This window comes from Colletes gigas, unplaced genomic scaffold, assembly GCF_013123115.1.
Source record: "Colletes gigas isolate AHSC1104 unplaced genomic scaffold, ASM1312311v1 Colletes_gigas_Sc00001, whole genome shotgun sequence".
NCBI lineage: Eukaryota > Metazoa > Arthropoda > Insecta > Hymenoptera > Colletidae > Colletes > Colletes gigas.
In genome coordinates this window covers 1856685-1881418 of record NW_025106630.1, presented here as the reverse complement: position 1 = coordinate 1881418, position 24734 = coordinate 1856685, and the positions used below count along the sequence as shown (strand labels likewise).

The following is a 24734-nucleotide window of genomic DNA, read 5'->3' as shown; positions in this document are numbered from 1 at the left end:
AATAATGAAATAAAAAAGGCGAGAAACAGAACCTGGACGCTAAATTGAAATAAATTTGGTATATGGGAAATCGACGTATTAAATTATTTAAGAAATCGAAAATTGCATTACCATGCGCAGGAAATGTTTAGAGATAAAGACCGTTAGCCTTAAACGAAGTTTCAATCGTGAACCATTGTACGACGTGACTCGTGAACAGTTTTCAATGCCAGGAACTCGTTTCCTTTGTGAACAATGGACGCAACTACGTAATGTACCATACCCTTCGTTTAACGTCACTTTGTTCGATTTCGTTCGGTTGATGCCATTACGCAAACACGAACGGTGTCGAGCACAATTCTATTCTCGAATTTCGTTTAAATTTGGTATTAAACACGTAACTCTGAGTTTGAAATCGTTAGACAAAAATTTAGCGAGCGTCGCGAATGCGTGAAATCAAGATGATACAATTAAACGAAGGACTATTTCACTCTTGTGATCGTTTTCAAATGATTTTAATTACATTTTAAGCAAAATGCATACGATGAAAGCAGAGACTCGTTAAATTAATTACAGCTGGGCAGATGAGAAGTAATTAGGAATACTTCTATTTCACACATTCAATCAATAATAATGATTCAGCAATAATTTATATTGTCTACTGGATTTAATGAGACAGACGCGATAAAAGGAATACGAAACAAACGTAGTAGCAAATGAGTTATTGCTATTTATAGTAATACCTCAAGGAAAATAGCAGAAGGTTGAATAGAAAGTATCTGAAATTATCCTTTACAATAGTATTCGTATCCTTCGAATCGTACTGATGCAAAATATTGAAACGAAGTACGCGATTAATGATAAATTTCCAAAGCAGTTTTTAAATTTTACATTTGTCCCATTAAATTCTTATCTTTCGACTGTACTCGAAAATGCCTGAAAGTTTGTAACAAACATCGTCTCTGCTGCAAGAAACGCCGCTGTAACTTCTGCAATTCGAAAAATGCGATACGATATCCGGACTCTTTCACACGCGTCGCTGAATGAGAAACCTGACAAAAAGTGCCGCGGCATAACCAGAAACTACTTATTACCCGGACCAATAGCGTGCCTGAAACGAGGCAAAAATAGAATCAATTCGAAACGATCGGACAGCGCCTGGAAAGAAACTGCAAACCGCAGATTCATTTAGATAACAAATATTTGAGCAACGAAGACACAACGAATAGCCCGAGACGCGTAGATATTTGCTTCGAATCATTTATCAAATAAAAATTATCAAATTTATTTTCACGAGCCTTTGTCCCCACTGAAATTTGCTATCTTCGTTCGAGGAATTGCTTATCGCTCTTGTTTGTTGTCGTTGTCTCAAAGAAAAACGTGGATCCGTCGGCGAATTCAAAGTCCCCTCGCGAGTCGAAAGCTCAACTCTGTCCTTAAAGGATTCAATAGACGATGATTCGAAGCTGTTAGGCCGGGGTTGTAAATTGAACGAGCTGTACTCTCATCGCCGAAGGTTGCAGATGCTTTCCAGCTTTGCACAAGCAGAATGTGGGCGGACATTGTCGTGCCCGTGGTAAGCGTTGTCCGAGCTTGAATGCAACATCAGACCGACGATAACTCGGCATTAATACGGAGAAACTCGCTGCGCTCGCGGATATAATACTTTAAACGCCGTTGCTGCGGTTTACGCGATTCCGTTTCATCTTCGCGGCCTTCCACCGCCGCTATCTTTACGTTCTAACGCGAACATTATGCGTTAATTCGCAATACGCGGATTGTTGAATTTTTACAATCGTCCCGCGAGGTAAACATTCATGTCGAGGTATTTGATGTACGATACTGTGCTCCTTTCTTGATACACACTGAAAGCGAATGAACTGTTAATTGACTAACGTTTGTGCCGCTGGAATAGTCGTCCAACAGAAATTTCACTCGTAATCAGACTCTAAATAAAAATGCTTCTCTTTTCTTAGATAGGAATTTCCAAATTCCTGCTGAAAGTATCGGGTCGTTTAGTAAATTCCTGCATTTTTCATTTCATAGTCAATTTCTTCCAATAACTGTCGATACTATTTTGTCATTAACACTATAACTACCGGCAATTATAGTGTGTTTAGTACCAAGGAAATTGAAACGATAGGTACGTGAAAAAATGTATAATGCAATGGAAATAAGTGCTCATTCATTTTCTTATAGAAAATTACGATTTTCCAAAAATTCAGTCGAGTAAATTTTTTACAGGTTTTATCAGAAATTACGAATGGGTCATTTTGACTGGTTTGGTAGTTCTAGTGTTAAAAATAAATTTTTTCTATTATTTAGTAATTTTTTGCGAATATAAAACCATGTTGAATCGAAATGATGTCTGTAGGAAGGGAGAATTTATTTATGTATGTGCCTTTAATAATATTTCTAATTACGATCAACGTAATACTTAGTGTAATTATAGGTTTTTGGTATTGATGAAAAATCGACTACGAGTAATTGGTAAGCTAATGTATGTGCAAACTTTTCGCTACCGATTCCTGAAACTTTGCATCATTTGCCTTTAAAGAGAAAAATTTCAAAACACACACAGAAATACTGTAACGAGTACCAGGAGGTTCCGTAATTAAAAGTTTCTGCCGGTTACGTGAAATTTTGTTCTCGTTTGGCAATCCGGCGTACTTGCGTTCGTGTCATTTAATTGAAATCGCGTGACCGTAAGCGAGAGAAAGCTCGTTTTCAGTCCGGTCTGCAGAACGAAAAAGGCATAATTAATTTAAACGCGCCCCTAAACATTTTGCAACTTTGTTTGTTCCCTAATAAATGTTCCAACGCGTGCAATATAAATTCCAACGGATAAGTTAAAATAAGCATATCTTGCTGTACGCTTGTAACTACTACAACCGTTTTCAATGTTCCAACACTGTATTTTGTTTTGGAGACCAAACGGAAGAAGAGATAAAAAGAGTCGAAGTTGATTCTACGTTTGGTTGATCGTATGTATAGTCGGATTTAAGGATTTTGGTCACTGGAGGTCGCTTCCCCCGCAAAGAATGCGCATGACGTACCACTCTTACAATCACGTCACGTGACACGACTCTTGTCACGTGTAGATTATAGATAAGTGCTTTAATGCCTTCTCTTTCGCTCCTTCGAGGCAACGAAGTGATAAGTGGAAGCGTCGGACTGGTCAAATGCTATAGACGAGACAATCGGTCAGTGGCTTTGAACCACAATCTACCACGTCGATTATAGCTCGATTCAATAGTGAATTATGGGACACCTCTCGTTAGTTCTACGAAGTGAATGAATAATATTTAATGAAAAATAAATGCACGTGTATATGATTTTATAGCTCATCCAAATTAACTAGTCAAAAACGTTGAAAACATTGAAACTAATTTTATTATACTTACCACTACAAATTACGGAGTTTCTGAAGTGAAATGGAAGATGCAATTTTTGTATAGGCATAAATCTCTGAGAGATTAAAAAATTTATTTATACTAACAAAAATTGAATAAAAACTGTTTGAGAAATGAGATGTCCAAAAACATAATTCACAGTCAGAGGGGATTTAACTGTTCTAATAAGAGGATTTAAATCAGTGCTTGACTGCTTAAGTCATAAATAGAATCAAACTGGGGCTCAATGTGTATCATTTAACGGCTATCAAAACGGCACTAACGGTACATGAGGATTTCACTATTTAGCACAAGATCGTCATATTTCAAATCCTCTACCTTCAATATGAACTAATGCGCTTCTCTGAATAGTAACAGTAAGATCTATAATGTCGTGGGGTAAAATAATCTATTTGATATATTTAAAGAAGCTAGTTTCAATAAAAAGTCACAAATATAAGGTATACTATAGATATAACAGTATTTCATCCTCGACGATCAAAGAAAAGGTTTTTACATAAAATAAAATACCATGTAAATATGATATATAAGAAGATAAGAACAAGCTTGCCAAACAATGCTCTTACGAATAACTTTCTTGCAAATCGACGAGCACTTCTGTCGCCCCCATCAATAATTCTGCTGGTTGCGAGTATTGAACGCCCACGCATATCGCCTTAAAAGTTCTGCAAATCCGATACAGTCGAAAAGAGTAGCAGAACTAAGTAGAATCGAAGATCGACAGAAGAACAAGCGATAACCACACGCAGTGTTTGAACACCCACGCACTCAGAGTTGTCGGGCACGAAACTGATCTACACACAATACAGATTTAACCGCCATACGCAAAGATCCAAAAGACATTAACGAACCATCGAAAAGAAAAGACAAGTATGTATCAGCATCTCTTTGCGAAACGTTAAACGAACCGGACGTTTATTTACAAGAGCCTGGATGCGCCCGTAAATTGGTATTATGTAAAGGGTAGATTAAAAAAAAATTAAGTTATCAGAGAGTGATCGTCGTTGGTTGGATAATGAGGAATAAACAAAGGTTCATAATCGCGTAACACGCTTTCTAATACCCGTTGCACGGACATACACGAGCTTCTACGTGGTCTCCTTGTACGTTAAAAGTAGGACACGTTTGACTAACGCTTTTAGGATCTAGGTACTTACAAGCGAGGTTATTACATCCTTTACATCGAACATTTTTTTTTTATTGCAGGCAGCTGAGTCACAGTTTCTTGGAAAATTATGCTGCCTTTGAATTCCTGCTTAACGACTCTCCTTCAGAAATAATAAAAAATAGTTTCCTTCGGTATTTCGATTGTTCAGTAATGTTGCTGGAACCGCGAGAAAGTCCCAATTCTGTCTTACGAATCGAATTTGTATGGATTGGAATAGATCGATAGCCTTCGGTTGAGACAAGGTGTATTTCGAGTGTAAAATCGTCTATTGGTATTCGTTAAAAGTCTCGATTAGTTTCATAACGAGGGAGCACGTGATACAATTTAATCGTGAACACGGGATGGTTGAAGAAATTCAATATTCACGAATAAAATTTATGCGATCGTATCGATACCGCGAAAGTAAACTTACAAAAGAAAATCCTCGTGTTTGCTCCAATGGAAAAGATAATTACGATATTAACATAAATTAGAAAATCTGTTGTTCGCGTAATTTATGCGAGAAGAATTCTTTCTTGCTGGCGGGATTTGAGAGAAAAACAATGCGCTACTAAAAGCGCGTCTTCATAGCGAGTAAGGCATTACTAATTGCGCTCATGCTTGTTCTTCGGTGGCCAGCGGTAAAACCGCTTTGAAGAGAGATCGAATATACATATAACTTCCCATGAAAATGCAATGAAAAACGCTTCATTGAAAATGCATGGCATGCGCTGAGATTCAGATCAGAAACGCGTACAAATTTGTTAACGATAAACCTTTATATCACTTTAACGCAAAAATACATTATTCAACGTAATGAATCTTTTTATCAAACGCAGAAACGCATCGTTACTTTTCATGTATTTCTTTACCATCAATTAAATTGATGTCCTTAGCACGGTGATAATTTACTGTGCCAGTATTATATTCAAAATTGCAATATATATGATCGAAACTATTTGGGGAACCAAACGAAATATTCGCAATGAAGTGCAGTACATTTAATACAGAGCTTTTAAAATTTTCTTACTAAATGGTCGAATAATTTAAGCAGATAATCATTCAATTACTTTAGGTAGTAATTATTTATTAATGCATAAAATTTACGCGATAGGAAAACAAGATTAACTACAATACACGCTTTTGGAATTTAGTATCAAATTAAATTCTAATAAAATAGAACACAACTGATTTAAAATCGATGCATAATGTTTCATTGCAAATTGTTCATATGCTGTATAAGCTTACTGTTTGTGATAGCGCAATGATAAAGTACATTTTCCTTCCTCTTCCTATTGAAAAGCAGCTTCCGCTACAGTTCTGCTCGCACTATTCGTACAATGCATACCGTTCGTCACAAATTAATGACACAGGCATGCATACTAAACGAGTCCAAAGAGTTGTAACAGTACTCGTACAATCGTAGACGGAGTCTTTTCATTTATACTATATTAAAAACTGAAAAGACAATGCTAAAGAGCAATTATTTAAAGTCACAACAATGACAGCGAAATAGTACGCCACTGTGCATCCCAAGTGCAACTCGCGTTTATTACATTTAGACTGTAATTTGTACCACGAGTGTCTGCAAAATCATGTCATCGCGAGTAAACATTAACCAGTCTTCGTAATATGAAAATAAATATTTAAACTACGGTTCAAAAATATCGTACAGGAAAAACATTTTCCTGGGATCTTGTGAAATATGATTTTATAAGTCAGTTAATTAACGTCAGTAGAGCGAGACTTAATAGTATGTTTTCACCGTGTGAAATCGATCATGCGAATATTTTCCACAATCCTCCAGATTGATTTCCTTAATACTCACGTAACAATTTCCTCTACCGGATAATATAAAATATAAAAGAGTAAAGATCAAGTCTACGTCGTAAATACATTCGCGACTGTGTCGTAACGACAGCGTAATTACACCATTCGCTGTAATCGTCAAATAATACCGACGCAAGGATTTCATTTTTGTGTCGTTCCGAATGTTAATCACAGGAAATGTATAAGTATAAAAATCAACGAATTACGAATATTGTGTATTCATAAATATGCTGTAAGTTTAATAAATGACCAGTAAAATAACCAAGATAATTTTGTTGGCGTTCAACTATTTATTTATTCAACCAAGTTCAGAGATCCATATTCGATTCGTATCCCACAAAATGGAATAACAATCAAAGCTTGGATAAAATATATCAGTATATTGTTGGTTCATCGTCTTGACGACAAATCGGTTTGCGAATAACCATGTTTAATGGGACACTGTACAGCTGCGGCACAGGGTCTTGCCCTATTCTTCGATTACGCATTTCCGGTTGTTGGTTTTCCGACGAGCTGCTACTACTTTCGCTCCTAAGAATCGATAAATATTTGTTAACCAACGAACTTAAAAATACGCGTTGTTTGCGCTTTGAAACATTAAAATCCTCCAATCCGTTCAGAAGTTATGACGTTTTAAACATACGCATGCAATTTCGATGAACCATTTCTGACCTCGCATCATATTTTCGGAAAAGAATTTTTTTCTCGAAAGTGCGTAGGATTTCGGGGGTATGTCCATTCACAAAAAATGATTGTAGTTGACCCCCGCAACCAAAAATAATTTTTCCAGAATGATTTGAAATTTTGTATTTTCGCCGAAAAATTTAGGCACCTGCCCTCTATCGATTTTTCTTTAAAATTTGTTTTTCATTTTTAGTAATACAAAACTTTACTATATCTCGTTTCTCTTTCAAAAATATACGTATTGATACAGAAATTAATTTTATATCTGCACAGGTCACAAAGTTAAAAAATTCTAAAGAATCAGACAGAAATATGTAATAATTAATAGCTCACAGTAATTTTTATCTTTTTATCAATATCTCGTACAGTTTCGGAGACATGTATTAACAACCGTACAAAGAATCAGAATTCCTTCGAAGGGGTAAAAGCACCCTCAGAACCATTTCTAAGGCAAAATGAAAAATAGCAACACGATTAGGTTTGCGTGTACTCATTTCGTGCAAAATTTTACATTTTTTAGGGCGCGTCGATTGCCGAAATTCCCTCGTATAGACGAAGTTCTTTGGCGTCCGCGTACTTGCGTGGCAATGTAACGCGTGTCGGGAAAATACTCGCAGGACGAGGACTTTTACTTTCCAAAGCGATGAGTATAGCCGCGTGTGACGCCAGTCTCGTACGCAGGCGTCCTCGCGCACCTTTCCAAGGGAAAGAGTTCTTCGTAGACGAGAACACCTACGAGACAGCGCGCGCGACCAAACTCAAAAATAATCGACGCACACGCACGCCCACGCGTCTAATCACCGGCGCACGATGCGCTCACCTATGTACATGAACTGTCAAGCATTATTACGAAGACCGGAATAAAGAGCCGTGCCGTTTAATGATTCCGAAGAGGAACGCAAAAGGGAAAGCAACCGCGAACACAGGGAACACGGTTCGAGTAATTTCGTTCCATGAACAGGATTGCCAAGAGAATTTCGATACTTTTGTTTCTGCAAATTTTCAAAGATCATGTCGTTTGTGACTTACACAAAACACTATTATCAATTTATCGAAAGAACTCGTTTCGATGCGTGAAAATTGCAACAGTAATCTTAGACTGCCCAAGGTACAATGTTTATCGCTGTAAATATAGACTGATACTCCTAGAAGATAACTTCTTTCCAAGAATTTGTCCAAGAAATTGATCTAATTGATAAAATATAAGGGAGAAATATTGCTGAGACAAATAAAATTTAAATTATAAAAAAATATTATTATCGCTTGGGACCAAATATTCAACGATACTGTTTTCTAAATTCTTTCCTTTAACCCTCGTAAAGCGAATTCAGGGTCATTTTGACCCAGGCGAAGCATGATTGCTTGTTTCATGCCTTTCTGCCCGAAACATCGACTTGACTCTATAAAAATTTACTTTTAAGGATTCAACCAAGTCGTACACTTCGATTGACAATGCTTCTGCCAAACTAAGTGCTACGTCTACACACAGTTTCTGCTGGTTTAACGTTTCCATTAACAAAAAAATAATTGTACATTACGTAACTGAAGCATTAACGCTTTTATCGCTCGTTCGAACAAATACTCGGAATATGCCATTCTACAAATAACTACTACGCAATAGTGTCGTAGATATTTTACTTCGACAACCAGTGGCGCTACCTAGCCTCAGGTTTAATTGTAAACGCGCCATGATTCCGGTTTAAATTTGAACTGCCCTTGTATGTTACGTTGCCTCCAAAGAACCGGTCCAAATGCAGATAACAGGTTGCGGCACAAACTAGGCAACTTCGTCAAACAACTGAAAACACGTAGCCCCCAACATAAATTCCAATATAAAATTTGTAAACGACAGTGTCTCGTAATCGAATAAATTGGGGATTCTAAGTATATAAAATAACGATTTATTCGAATCTCCCGTTTTACACCATCTACTTATCGGTATTGTTAATTAAACCGGGACAAATTTTCCCTAAATCTCAAATTACAACACTGATAAAATGTATTTGGATGACAGTCTAAAACAAGTAAGTAAAACTCAAGCCTGTTAAAACTTTTCAACGTAACTTTGCCAGATGATTTTATCCGGGGATCGCGTGAAGTTAATTTTAGACGATAAAAATAAGATTTAATGTCGACCGGTACAAATAAAAATACGATAACTAAAATTAGACAATTTTTGCCCCAGTTGCGTGGCACACCCTGTACATTAAAAGAAATATCGAACCGTTCAACCTATTACCAAATCAAGCCACCGCTCGTTTATCACGCTTTTGTTTCTCGAATGTCGCTGTACGTGTTCCAATTCTCCCCTACAAAGAAATGACAAAGCATATTTATCTTGCGTTATTTTCTTACGCCAAATGCTCCATTGACAAACTGTTAATTAATTGTTAAGCGAAAGTGAAGCAAACGTGACATAATTATAGACATACTATCCCTTTGTTTTCAACGGACAATCGATCATAAATCAAACAGGCGTGTGTGCTTCTAGATGTAGCTTGAAGCACGCAACTCAAGTTCGTGAGCTGCTTCATACGCAGTAAAGCAGCAAGAAACTTCTCTTAAAACGACAGGAATCACGCGACTTGACGTCTATTTTGTAAACCTGTTTAAAATCCGGCTAACTTATGACCTTATCAATCGCTCTCTTTTAACTTAAGACACGGAACCAAACGTTTACTCAGCTTTCAAAAATTATGAGACAATTAAGCCCGTACGTTAAAGTTTGAAGAAATGTTTGACGTTCAATACTGTTTACAAGTTCTGTGTTCGTGCACTCGCGATACAAATAAATTTGTATAGGAATAGATATTTATATATTATTCATCGAGACAAATAAAATGTTAGCCCTAATTTTTATCTATTACCCGTAACCCGAATTTTGCCCAACTCTGACCGTATTACTGAACTAGTCTTACTAGATTGTACCATTTACAGCATAATGAAACGACAGACACCTCCCCTACATATGCGAGCACTTTGTTCTCCAGGCCAATCCTGGTGTCAGACCTGATCTTCTCACGCCACCTCTGCGTGAAACTAAGGCCTCCACGAGATCCTTTAGATACACTTTGCGACTAAGCTCTGGAATAATTGCTATCTGAAGTGAGGCACGAAGCCTACCTTGGTTCCTTCAACCCTTTAGTGCCCAGTAGAACGTGTACGACCACGCATTTCCAAGCCTTCGCAAAAAATCGATAGCTGATAAATTAAGGGAATTTACTTTGTTCCTTTAATAGCATCGAGGTGAAATCGCTAACATTTTTTAAAACAAGACGTTCACGGGCAAACAGAAAAATTGCGAGCAAACGAGGCGATATATTAAAAGGATACCACTGGTTAATTTGTAATACTTTACTGTACTGTTGGCTAATTGGTCTTAAATCAGTGATCAGCCAACTTGTCACAATTTAGTTGCTCGTACTGAGTTGAAATAGAACAAACAAAAATTAAATGCATGTTTCTGCTTATTTGCGTGGAAATTATTGCTTACTTTCGACGATAAAATAACATTAAATAGACATAAAGTAAGTTTGATGCGCCTGATCTTAAGGGTTCCTTGTCCGTCTCTTTGAATCGATTCGAAAGCTACCACGCAAGCTCAATTTTCCCAAAACTTTGATTCCGTAAAATTCGTAGGAACGCGATCGCGATTCGTGAAAAATCGTCTCGACCTCGTAAAATTCTTAGGGAAGTTAATTGCGCGGCCATGGAATCACGAGACAGCGGTTAGCTGCTCGTTCCTCTGTAATGGAAATTTTGCGAAGCTTATCGGCACGCTACAGTCGCCCGGTACCCGCACAACTCGACCCAGGCCCGTTCTCTATAACTGTAACACTGAATCGACCGAACACCGAATCCATATTCCGTGCCAGGATGCGCCTGCCTCCCTGACAAATCGTCAAAGTTATTCCACGGCGAAGCGCGATTTACCCTTTCATTAGAGCCAAGGAATCTGTAACGGAATGGAGGTGGACGGAAGGAGAAGCGACCGGGTCGCGTAACCGCAAAACTACGGCTTAACAAGAGAAATTTCTCCGTTGCTCGAATTTCTGTCTACATAACGAACGGAGAAAGTACAACTTTTTAATGCACCGTGTTGCACGACGAAATCTCATCGTCTCGTCACCTCCGACCCCGGCTTCGTGTATTTTGTCGTACGTGGGTAAACCTTTGTTACGCAAAGGGTACAAGCGAGTATGGTAAAAGTGGCCCCAAATTGTATTTAAAATTTTTTCGGATAGTTAAGACAATGATCTAAACGAATATCGGATTTTAATTTTTTTAACTATGTTCTACCGTTTCGAAAAATTTGAAAATATTGCACATTAGTAACCATAACAAGACCCATGACTGTAAAAATATAAACGTGGTCGCTTGATAACTTCTGAGATAAAAATCGAAAATATTCAAAAACTATTCTTCCATTACATAAACACCACCACCATGTTAATATATTCAATCTAATCAAAATGGAAAACAAAACTACTCCGTATAGTGTAATAAACAAATTTGGTAAAAATAAATGGAAATAAATTCATAAGAAACAAGTTTCTTTTCATGAATAGTAAATCACCATTACGAAATGAAAACAATAATATATACATTCTTCAACGTTGTATAGAATAATATTAGATTAAGAATGCAACATAGTAAGGCGTCTTATCAATTTATCTCCCTACTTATTTTTCCACGATACAGGAAAATTTTTCAAGCACCGTTGATAGTGCAAATATCACAAATTGTGTAGGTGTTCTATACCTAGAATCCAAGAAAAATACCCAGATACAATTTCTTGTTTCCGAGATACGGTCGATTCAAGTTTTATCGTAAACCCAGCTTATCGTGGTTGTACAATCACAAGTGGAGTTCAGAAAAATGGCCTCCACGGTCTTGCAAGTTTAAAAATATTCAACGTATTTTTAAATATATTGCATGCGTGTTTGTATTTGTAATTACGCAACAATTTGAATACGTTGATCGTGGTGACCGTGCAATTGGTCCACCACGACCTACCTCGACATTTCTCATCCGATGTCCGAGGTCCTCGAGAGAATTATACTCTCAAAAGTCACTATTAAGAGCAAGACTCTAGTGGGAACAGCGTTCGAAGTAAGGGTTCCTTCGCAAAAATATACGGAAGCTAACATGACGAGGCAACTTCCAACATGATGTCTCTTCCGCTTGCTCGTGTAAGAGAGTTCTTATTCTCGATACCGACACTTAAGAGTAAAACTCTCGAGTGAACAGCTGGCATGAAACCAGAGCCTCTCAGGGATTCAAAGAGGCCCAGGTCGTTTACCTTTTGAAGGCCCATTGCTCGTTTAGATAGCCTCAATATATTAAAAAATCTCCTTTTGGTGCACCGAGTAATATTTTTAGTGCTATGTTATTACACATTGTCTCAAATATGCTTAGACAAGACACTGTTAACCTGTTGACTGGCAGACAAATTTTATTTTCAGACGATTAGAAACTAGATAATCCAAAATTTTAGATGGATCCCTAAAATGAGCTATTCTTTCGGAAGATCGTCTGTCTAATCTGTTTAATGAATATTTTTGCCACATCCTTCTGGAAGGACGTCAGTCGTAATTAGGTTAATTGTACGAATAGTTACTCAATAATTTATTAGTATATAATTAGTTTCACGAGATTAGCAGCATCGCATATAAGACAGGATCTGCCAGATAAGCCTTTCCGACGAGTCTAACAGATCCGGGACTGAAACGCGGTAATAATGCTCTTTGTACACACAAGTATTACTTATTATTACGAAATAATGAATTATTGATCGTGAGAGCATAAAACTTTCATGAATGTCTTTCTTGTGTAAATTTGGGCTCGTCCCCCTCCCGCGACAGGGCCTGTCTGAGACAAGACATATTTTCCTATGGCAACGCGTAAGCATGATGAAACTTAAATTAAACACATCTTGGAAACACGAAGTTTACGGACCCATTATAACTTTCTCCTTATATTCGAGATGTAGGATACGCTTGCAACTTGCGCGATACTGATTTAAAAACAACCTGCACGATCGCTGAGACGAATATTATAATGTAATTATATTTGAAAAAAACAATTGGAAACTGGCCACAATTTGTCATAAAACTTATTTCTACAGCCTCAAAATTCAAGAGTCCTATCTAAATTGATTTTCTTATTTTTTAGAAAAGCTGTAATTATCGCAATTTTTAATATTTTTGGATGAAAAAATACTGTGCATACTTATAAGATAGACAAACGTACCAAGAAAATCTCGATGTAAAATAGCTTGTTTATCATTAAAAAAAAAATGATAGTCTAGACAGCGGTACCTTAAGCTGACATACATAAACGTATCGAAATAGTGTCATTGCCATAACAAAGCTCCCCCGATCCTCTTCGTATCCGCGTATCATGAGACATTTTTTGCGAAGCACGTAACGCGCATTCCTCCCCACAACCAGATACAAAGAACGCTATAAATAACGAATGAAATTAAATATTTCGATGTGCATTACCTCACATGCACTTTCTCAAATGAGGTGGTCGATAGATACAAATGTACTCGTCTACACACGTGTGTACGAAACGAATGAGTCACGATCAGACGTAACCACTGCTTGGTAGAACGCAGCCTGTAATCAAATAGGATCTCCGTACGATCCAGTGAGCAAGACGCACACTCGTGAAAGTCCAGCACCTCGCGTTACAAGCAGAACTTGTTCAGTTACACTCCACCGTCTGAATATAATAAACCCTGGGCCCCGATAGAAATTGAATTTGTCCAGTCTGCTGACCGGCTAACGCGTCAGAGAACAGTGTCATGTGCGTTCGTCGTTTTCATTAGGGCGCGCCAGAGATGGGCAACATTTTAATCGAATAATAGATAATCGATAACACAGACTCACAGCAAATTACACGCGACGTTTAATCGATCGAACAATTTGTATCTGTTCGGTTGTGAAACGTTTCAGTCGACGATTGGAATTCTTATTGTTACTCGATCTTGTGTCTGGAACACGAGTCCTTTTAGAAATGAAAAGCAGGCAAAGGATTACGTCGAAAACATAACCGTTCGTTTTCAAGAAAATAAAGTAGTCCCTCGCTAACGTTCGCCACATTTTTCCTCGATATTGTTCTACGAGGTGCACGTTGCAAGCATGGTCATAAAATGTTCATACACGCTTCCTCGAAAACGTGGAGAGGGAAGTTTAAAAATAAGGAAGAAGAAATACATAAAGACCAGATGTTGGACGCACTGAGAGGATATGAAGCAATTAAAAATACAAAATAGATCGATGATCGCTGGTGAATGTGTTTGAAGGCGAACATTATTAAAAAAATAAGACTTCAATTATTTTAAAATTAAAAAAGTTATGTACTTTGTTGACGATTTTAGAATCAGTAGAATAAACAAACATTCAACATTGACTGAACCTAACGCAGAAACAGTACACTTCCGTTAACGAGGAATGTAATAAATTCGAGTTGGTCATCAGTATAAGTAGAAACAGTGAGTAATGAACAGACGCGCCAGACAAATTGTATGCATCCACTATTAATTATAAAGAACAGTGCGATAATATTCGTGTTGAAGGAGAGTTTAAACTGTCTAAGCTAAACTAGTTTCTCAAGCGGTTTCCCATTTTTCATTTGCCTCCGTATTGTGAAACCTTACCTGACTAATCGCGAGATTCTATGGTAAAAATATGGCGGAAACCGAGGCTGCTACTTTGTGCAACAACCGAGAAAGTTCGCGCGGGACGCTGTTATTTCTGGCGATCATTAGTTCCTTCCTGCATCTTCGGAAGGGTTCGTCGTAACTTTAGAATTAGCCAGCTTTTACGCGGCTTATCGAGTCTCGAACGCGCCTACAGCTTCTTCCTTATCGTGGTCGGAAGCCTGTTATGGTTTGCACGTTTGCAACACGCAAAATTGATAAGAAGTCGACTGGGAAAAATATTTGTCTATATTTTCTCAAGAATGTTTAATTTTTTATTCTTGCGAATAGAATAATAATTTTGTTTGAAACAAGTCCCTTATTCTACTACTATGTTAGCACTTCTCGCGATGAGACGATTTTCACTGTGAATATTGACTATTAGAAAATCTGACTGACAGTAATGTTTTATTTAATAATGCTACGTACGCAGCTATACGACTATAGTGGGAATGAAAGGATTAAGAAACGGCTGGCTGTTGACAAGACAGTGAATCACAGAACCGAGCGAGAAAATGTAAACGCTATAAAAATCGATTGCCTGAGTTTCTTAACACGGCGAAACGGTAGTAGAATTGATGAAACGTTTCCTTCGAGAAACCACCTCAACAAATCATTTCGCTTCTCGGGGAAAACCACTTCCTTATTATCACTCTTGCATGCGTAGTTTGTAACGTTTCGTAGTTTGATTCGACAATAAAAATTAATTTGGAACATATACAGGACGTTATGACTCGAGGAAATTCGTAAGAATGGTTCAAATTTCAATCCCTGAAATGGGCATATTTTTATTTAATTATTAAAAATCGTACATAGAACCTTGGAACTTATTAAAAATCATCAGAAATTTGACGTTTGCAATCTGAATGCCATTTTTTCGAGCACTATCCTCCCATGTTTTGATCGATCAGCCGGCCAATTAAGAACCGTGGCCGGTGATCGATAACCTGTGACATGAATATGGATAAACGTTAAACGGATGATAACTGTAACACTATTCTTTCATTGAAATAACGTTCGTACTTCGAATCATTAAGACATTCTTTCACCTAAACAATGAGATTACAACACAATCGAAAATTTTATCGTTCGACAGTCACCTGTAGATCGAAACTTCCAAGCCTTTATCCTGAACCATCGATTGTCGCGTTCGATGTTTTAGAAAAATTAGGGCCAAAACATTTATCGAGTATAACTTAGAAACGCAACTAACTTCGATTCAGATCTTAAAAGCATAATCGATTGCTAACATTTAACCCTATAATGCAACGAAAAAGCTTGAAGATTGGATTTGTTTTATAATTTTACAAATAGACATCCAAAAGGAGCATTTTTATCTATGCATTAAAATTACTATAGAGAATCTTCACCATCCTTTGGCTGAATATCTACGTCTACAGCCCATTTATTATTTGATTATTCTACAGATATCTGGTAAGGAAAAAGCAATAACGAAATGGAAAGTGAACCTGAAACTGGTTCGTACATACTAGAAGTTGTTTACCCGTTACCAGAAACGTCTGAATATTAAATGTATACATTATTTACTGTACTTATTCGGTGTTTAAAATGGCATTAGAAGGCACCCTGTCTCGCAACAGTTGTACATCCGATATCTCTGCGCCATGTTGCGGTTTCGAAGTGTGCTGGGAACGCGCGCGCGCGAAAACTGGAGCAAAACAAGAAAATACTACGCGTGCAACGCCTAACCGCAAGTATTAAGTTGAGTAATAAGTTCGTTCGGATTTTCAGAACGGACGCGTAAGAGAAACAGATATTTCTAACGAGAGGAACGGTCCACGTCGATCAGAGGAACTCAAAGTCAGGCCCCTGGAGCTTTCTCAAACGAGACACCCACAAGTGCATGGGTGTACGTGCACGAGATCCAATGTCAACCTCGACAAACCGACAAGAACACTGGGTGAGCTTCGATAAATCATGGAGTACATAGCTTCGTTTAAAATTTTACATCATTTTTAACTCAAATGTACCACCTTATTTCCCCGAAACTCGACAAAAAATATTTTTTTTTACGTACGGACATAATTATCTTAACATTTGTCTCTTAATAGAAGGGTGACAATTAAAAATACAAACACAACTAAAATAAAAAAAAAATTTCTAAAATTCTATTTCTCGTCAGATACCCCTATAAATTTCGTCATAATCAATGTGTGCAGGTTCGATACGTTCCCTCGCGAGATCTGTTTCTGATTACCAGGGGTTTGAAATATGTTTTTTCTCATTAAATGCTGCGAACCGCGAGCACAATACAAAGAGCCATTCGTATCTCACGGTATGGATTAAGTAATCAACCGAATTCGGATAATGATTTAAATTGCAGTATAATTTTCGAGTTCAAAACACGCTTACCAGATTGTGCTCGATCTACTAGATCCGCTTTCACCGTTTACCGTGCCATCGTGGTACATCTGCCGATCCCCATTCTCAATATAGACCAAAGGGATGATTCGTGGCTCTCGATCTCTAAATCTTTCCGTTTGCGTTCTAAAGGATACAATTATTGTAGTCTTTCCTGTACGAACCTTTCACAGTTCATTGGCCCTTCGAAGGAGCGGTCGAAAAACTAAATTGCTTGCAAAGGGCAGAGTAACGTTTCTCGCAAAGAAACAAGGAACAACTTCTTCTTTCTATAAAACATTAAGTAGCTTTTGGTTCGTAGCTGTTATTAAAAATAATCAAAAGTCCCTGAAGCAACGTGAGCGAAAACTATGACTGTCTTTGATGGGGAATAAATTGTCTGTGAACGTTTAAATTATTCTTACTTTGTCACGAGGTATAACGATCGCCTTATCGTTTTTAAATTAGCCGTACGCGTCCTTCGTATTTCTATTAAAATAGCTATTTGAAACGCAGTTTCTCTGAGCGTCTAGCTTCGAATAATTTAACTTACGATTGCTTGGGCACGTTGAGAAAATTCGAACGATTATTCGGTACTGTCTGTTTCAAATATCTATTTTCCCCTAACTTCGATGATGTTATATACCTGCGTGGGGTAGGATTTAAATTAAATTTACCCTAAAGGCACGGACAAAGCTTCTATGAATTCTAATATGCTCCCCGCTATGGTGTTCATGGAATTCGAAACCATCCGGGCAGGTTCAGGTACGACTGTCGTAGAAGTCGTCGAGTTCATAGTATGATTCCCGGTTTGATCTTCGGCTGCAAGGAAACCCGACTTTTCATGACGCACGAAACGACGAATATTATTGGATTTTCAACCCATACACATGAAAAATATAATAATACCACGTTATATTTTCCTCTCGTCGTTTACAATTTCTATGCAAAGTGAATCGTTTCTCGCAAATTGGCGATCTACTGTAGAAAAAATAATCTCTGATTTACAACATAACTGTATCCATACCAATTAAAATTCGTTTCGGATGAACAGAATGACTGGAATCATAGCAGCCATAAAACTACATTTTTTTGGACAGATGTTATATGAGGACACGTAGCTTCTATAATAATCATTACTTTTGTATAAAAAGAATTTATTTCTAAAACATTACCAAATATATGTAAAAAAACCTAGAACCATACAATCTACTGTTTTAAAAAAAAAAAATCCCAAAGAAATCAAGGGTTAATTAAATGAACGAAAACAAGGTACCATCGATTATTTTATCGTCTTTTATCATTACTGTTGTATAAAAAGAGTTACCTTGTATTTCTAAAACATTACCAAATATATGTAAAAAAACCTAGAACCATACAATCTACTGTTTTAAAAAAAAAAAATCCCAAAGAAATCAAGGGTTAATTAAATGAACGAAAACAAGGTACCATCGATTATTTTATCGTCTTTTATCATTACTGTTGTATAAAAAGAGTTACCTTGTATTTCTAAAACATTACCAAATATATGTAAAAAAACCTAGAACCATACAATCTACTGTTTTAAAGAAAAAAATTCCCAAAAGGGTTAATTAAATGAATGAAAACAAGGTACCATCGATTATTTTATCGTCTTTCTTATCAATAATTTAACGAAAGATGGTGGCAATTACTTTGGAATTTAAACTTTTAAAATCGTCGAGACATTGTTCGTTTTACAAATGAAAGAAAATGGAAAAACAGAAATAGCAATGGGAATGAGTAATCCATGCGTCACCGAATTCAGATATTTCAGTTTTTTTGATCGATAATCTCGCACGAACCTTACGATCACCCTTGCAATCAACGACTCAAAGTGCGTGTATTACCGTCAGCATATGTGGTGGAGGTTGAAGGTCCTTCAGAATCTAGTGTCGTGAAATAAATCGAAGGGTCACAGCTAGCGTCGGCGTAGTGCCACCCTGTTTCGACCACCTGGTTTACGGACCAGTCGACCGAATCCCCATCTTCCGGTATACTCCACCCATTGATCGTGGACGCTAACGATTATTATTTCATCATCAACAATTCGGTACAAACAAACGCGAACGGTAGTTCACACTAAAAATTATCCACCACAGTTCTTTAAAAAAATATAACACATAAGCAGAGTACGTTTGCAACAAACCAAAAATTGTATCATCGTAAAATATTTAATGAAACTCATATTATTCATAAAATAAAAAGCTACCACGGCGCGTAAACTAAGAATGAAGAGCAGAGTTTTCGAAAATAGGGGATGTGACCCTCCAGAGGAACGAATACATTATATTTAATTTTTTAAAAATTAAGAAACCACTAAAACATTTCGATTGTCCTTAAAAATATGTAAAATATATTCCTTCTATGCGTTGTACACCGAGAGAAAATTAAACTTTATCGTTAAAAGACGAACTTTTAAACGTTCATAATATGGATAACGGAATTTAACACCAAGGACCTACAAAAATTCATTTCAAAGGTGAGTTATTTGAGAAAAGAAATTTAGATACGATACATAAATTTTGATGAGAATTACAGTCCCGTAAAAGATATCAGGGATATTTGACGCGACAGTCAAGGTGTTAATTATAAAAATTTACCGTTAGGAGTTTCCAGAACCGCACAACTTAAAATGCTCTCCGTAACATCAACGATTCCAGGGGAACATCTGTTCGTATTCTTCTCGGCTCCGAACTTTCCTTCGATCTTCGATCTTATTAAACGCTTCAGCTGGCTAGCGACATTCGGTAGCTTCGATCTAATCTGTCCATTGAAAACGCTAAAGCTAAATTCGTTCGAAAACAAAACGTAATTTCACGTCACGTGTGCACTTAGTTACTCGCGAAAATATTCCAATGCACGCTACTAGTTTAAACAATAAAAATATGCCTGTTAAATTTAAATTCTGAAAATAATATTGTAACTATTATGTAATATTATAAATTGCGTACGTTTGTTTAAATACTAAAAATATCATTTTACGTGATTCCAATATTATACAATATTATCGACCATCCCTAGGAAAAATTTTAATGGGAGATTCTAGAGGCCAAAGTAAGACGAAAATCAAGAATATCAATTTCTTAACTGAGGCTTCATTAAAAAATTATTAAATTAAATTACAAAAATTTCAAATCATTCTGAAAAAATTATTTCTTTTACGCAACGCGTATTTTAGTGAAGCATATGTAGAAATTCTAACAGTATTGAAAAAGTTGTTCCTTGACACCCTAAAGTGAGAAAAACCCCCTAAAACTGGTACAGTTTTCAAACGGCCATACCTCCTACAATAGTAAAGATATCTTATTGAAAGTTTTTTCTGAAGCAGAGCCCATGAGTACCTACAAAAAAGTATAAGACAACTTTTCTGTAGAGCGTCAAACAAATTTTTAAGAAAAATCGACAGTAGCTGCCTAAGTTTTTCGGCGAAAAAAAAAAATTTCAAATCGTTCTGGAAAAATTATTTTCGGTTGCAGGGGTTAATTATAATCAATTTTGGTCATTAGACATATCTTAGAAATCCTACCCATTTTCGAGAAAAAAATTCGAGAAGGTGTGAAATTTTTCGACAAAATTGAAAAATTTCAAATCGTTCTGGAAAAATTATTTTCGGTTGCGGGGGTCAATTACAATAATTTTTGGTGAATAGACATACCCCCGAAATCTTGTGCATTTTCGAGAAAAAAATTCAGTACGGGCAGAACTTTAAAAGTTAATAACTTTTTAACGAAGCCTCCATCAACAAATTAGTATTCTTGATTTTCGTCTTATTTTGGTCTCTAGAATCTCCCATTAAAATTTTTCCCAGGGGTGGCCGAACACCCTGTATACAAATTGGAGAAAAATTTAACTTGCCCTTAAAAGGGTCTCGCCATAAATTTAAGACCACAGAATTGCTGACTACGCCACTGCATACATGCAACCATCTATTACAACTACAAATATAACTTACTACAAGAACGAATTAAACCGTCTATTTGTTTTCGAATTGCAATGAAACGTAATTTTTATAACAATATTTATGGGACAACTCGATAAGACAATCGTATAAAAAATATAGTGTTTAAAACGCTTTTTGGAGCTGAACGGATATTAGTATCTTTCTTGCTTTCGTAGAACGTCTTATAGAATCTTAATACTAACCTTTTTGGCTATGTTACTCGTAACAGATGATTTTACATTCTTAGCGTCCCTATCAACCGAATCTCGCAAGTTTAATTCGTTCTCAACGTTCGAAATAGAATCTTCGCTTTCCGACACGGTGCTTTTCGATGAAGACCGATCGTTATTCATCACAATGTTCAGAATATCTCCGAAATGATACGCGAAATATAGGCGTAGGTCTTCTAGGTTACTTGTCAATTTTCATATCGTGAGATTTTACGTTACACGTCGCTTCTTATCGACCGTCGTTTTTCTACCGGCATTATTTTCATTGTTTTCCTTATTGCTCACGTTATTATCTGACGTTTAAACGAATAACATTAATCTTTATTTTAACAGACATGAATGACAGATATTTCGTACGTTTTAAAACATAAATAATCAAAAAATGAATCACAAAAAGGTATGTTATTTATACCAGAAAAATATTATGAATATACAGTGTCATTTGTGTTCAAAGTTTGTAAAATTTTACAAATTATTATCGTTGTCTTTATTTGTGAAGTAAGAACACAAAATTGGAGTGAATTCAATTAACTGTCACAGCGAGCACTTCGTCTTCGAAATGTCTATACGAGGTACGATCACGGTCATAATACTTTACTTACAATAAAAGAGGAAACAAATACTCCGATTGTTACCGGAAGAAATTGACAATTCGGGAGTACTCGTTTAAAAGACATGGCGATGCAGGAAGCAACAATTATTGGAGCCACCGTGCAGCATGTTGTGCAAAAATTAGAAGGATATGATTTTCTTACCTGATCAGCGTAAGGTGCACAAGAAACGTAAAATTCTCTGCTCGTAATAGACGAAGCTCGGGGTGGTTGTAAAATCCAGCTGACGGATCTTGGGCAAGTGTCAAAATGCCGGTGGCGCCATCTTGAACTCGTCTGGAGTCGAGGTCGTCAAGCTGTCACGAGGAAAGATTCTCGATTTCTCGCAAGTACGAGTGCCATCCTTGGATTTCCCACTCGAAAATCGAATCACGTTTGCTTAACGAAGACTGTGCGCTTCCTTTGAGCCACGTAACGTTATGAGGAACGCGAACACATCCGTTGTCAAATCACAGTACAAGTCACCAACACACAACACACTTTTCACGCTGCTATTAGGAAAAATGATCCATCGAATTGATCACAATGCTATTGATTGGACGGTATCGTTACGAATGCTCGGAAAGTCAAATAACAAACGCCCGAACACTGTTTAAAACTTATCACGGTGCATTTACATGATACGGATTACGGCATTATACCACCTTACTACGCCATTTTCAATGTGCAGTTTCAACTCAACTGCTATACGTACAAACCACCGCACGCGTCCACTGGCAAGTGCCGACTGCCGCCAATCACGATCACCAAGCGGATAATAATCATGGCGGTGTAATGTTTAACTACACTAGCGCCATCACTTAGTTCATTCGAGTCACGATATAACCTCTGTTGGTAAAATAACTTCCAATAGTAACTTTATTTACTTTTTCTATCAATATTTTACATACGTATCACTCCTTGTTTAGAAATTTCGGTAAAACGATAGAAAAATGCATGCATTTGCTCGATATAACTCTTATTTTCCTTTCGTTCCAACAGATTGTTTCAATACGTGGTGTGAAACACCCGTCAAATGACTTCGATCGGTTAAAAATAAACTCAATGAAAAAAATTCTGGGTGCCCTTGAAGTCATGAAGGCTTGCGTAATATAACTCCTCTTTTTATATTGTATAATTATCAATATTTAAATACAGAATGGTTTCGAACAAACGTAAAGTATCGAATATCAAACACAAATCGTCCTATTGTTTTATACTACCACAGATGGAATATAAAATGTACCTCATCTGTAGTATTACTCTTTAATAATCATATCTTATGTAAAATGTAAAACATACATTTTTCAAATATTCGTTTAACGTCATATCAATTAATTGTTAACAACAATTGTTTAATATTTAATGCTTACATGAAATAAGTGAGATATAATTTTATTTCACAACTCAAATTCTTACAAACGATATTGCTTGAGAATTTTGAATAGTGAGTATCGTTATTTGGTTTTCTATGAGTATCGAACTAATAAAAAATTTCAATAGAAAGTATCAGTATATTTGAAATATTCTCCTGATTTGAAGTACGCAATCGTATTAAAAATGAAGTATATTCAAACAATCATTAAAAAATAAAAATTTTGTCCAGTTCATCTACTATCTTCATGAATTATTTACAAGAAGCAGCAGACCTCATTCCAGTTCCAATATTTGCGCAACACCTTGTGCACTTCATACCTGAAATTGACGTGGTAGATACTTGGAATGAATACTTTTTCTTTTCTGTGACTTGATAATTATATTTCGCGGTATTAAAATGTCATCCCATGGGATTTCAACGTCATCGTTGACACAGGCCTCTTCCGTTGGAGCTTGTATTTCTATTGGTTTTTCGAGCACAAGATCGTTCCATGGAATTTCCAACGTGGTGTCGTAACTCTCGACATCAGCCTGTTTCGGCTGCACTGTTTCCGTGATCACCAAATCTTTCCACGGCAGAGCCATAGTACCCATGGATTCCTCTGCCGTTGGTTCTATTCCGGCGTCTTCGTCACCAGCTTGCTCCTGGTGGCCACTCAAAGGAGTCAACGAGACCTCTTGACGAATTTTCATGCCGGCTGCTGGTAATGCAATATCTCTCCACGGCAATTCAATTTTCGAATCGCACAATATAGATACATCTGAGAATTCCTTTTGTAAATCTCTCATATACGGCTCGTGCCACGTTTCCTCCTCTGGATTATAGACGAGCGTTTGTCTTTTCCTTTTACATTGTTCTTTCCTTCTCTGTTGCTGCCTTTGAAATTTCTGGTGGATACAATAACATCCTTTCACCTTTCTTTTCTCTTCAGCCATGAGAATCAGTTGATGCGAAAATAATTATAATTTATATTACGATGGTACTTGTCAATTTTGTGACCTTATCTAACCTTGTGTTATAATTGGTATCGAAACTGTTTGTTTTGTTTTGGCATACATACAAAGTGAAGTTGATATAGGCATGCTAGAAAATGTTCGTTGCGTACGCGGTCATGTACAAATGTTTTGCAATTTAAGGAATTTACAATCATATTTGCCTTCCTTTTCCTTGCTTTTTATTAGAATCATACATTACAGGATTATTCTCGGGGCTCTAAATTACATGTTATTCTGTATTTACTTCTGGATGTACATAAATGGATGACTTTATACAATATTTGAAATTTGTACGGTCATCGTTGAATTGTAAACATGAATCCTAGAGTGCCCAAGTTCATGCTTATACATATACGAAATAAGAACAGAATACGTTTTAATCACGCGCATTGACCAATAGTTTGTGCCTTCCATCGCGACATCTATCGAAGAAAAGGGGTATAATGTTAAAAATCCAC

The 24734-nt window shown here is 36.7% G+C and overlaps 2 protein-coding genes across 2 annotated transcripts in view; both read right to left on the bottom strand.

Annotated features, from left to right (window-relative positions):
* The window catches only part of LOC122396173, a 133607-nt gene extending 111341 nt beyond the window's left edge, over positions 1–22266 (bottom strand). The window contains exons 1-2 of the mRNA XM_043394344.1: positions 22258–22266; positions 22069–22200 (exon numbers count right to left, since the gene is read on the bottom strand). Of these exons, the coding sequence (XP_043250279.1) occupies positions 22069–22200; positions 22258–22266 (141 nt within the window). The remainder of the gene's footprint in view (positions 1–22068; positions 22201–22257) is intronic.
* A 1326-nt stretch (positions 22267–23592) lies between these two features.
* LOC122396165 lies at positions 23593–24216 on the bottom strand. The gene has a single exon (XM_043394330.1). The coding sequence runs from the start codon at positions 24214–24216 to the stop codon at positions 23593–23595; it is 624 nt and encodes a 207-aa protein (XP_043250265.1).
* Positions 24217–24734: the final 518 nt, after the last annotated feature.

Coding starts and splice junctions, on each gene's coding strand:
- LOC122396165 (XM_043394330.1), bottom strand. CDS start 24,216: ATGGCTGAAGAGAAAAGAAAGGTGAAAGGATGTTATTGTATCCACCAG.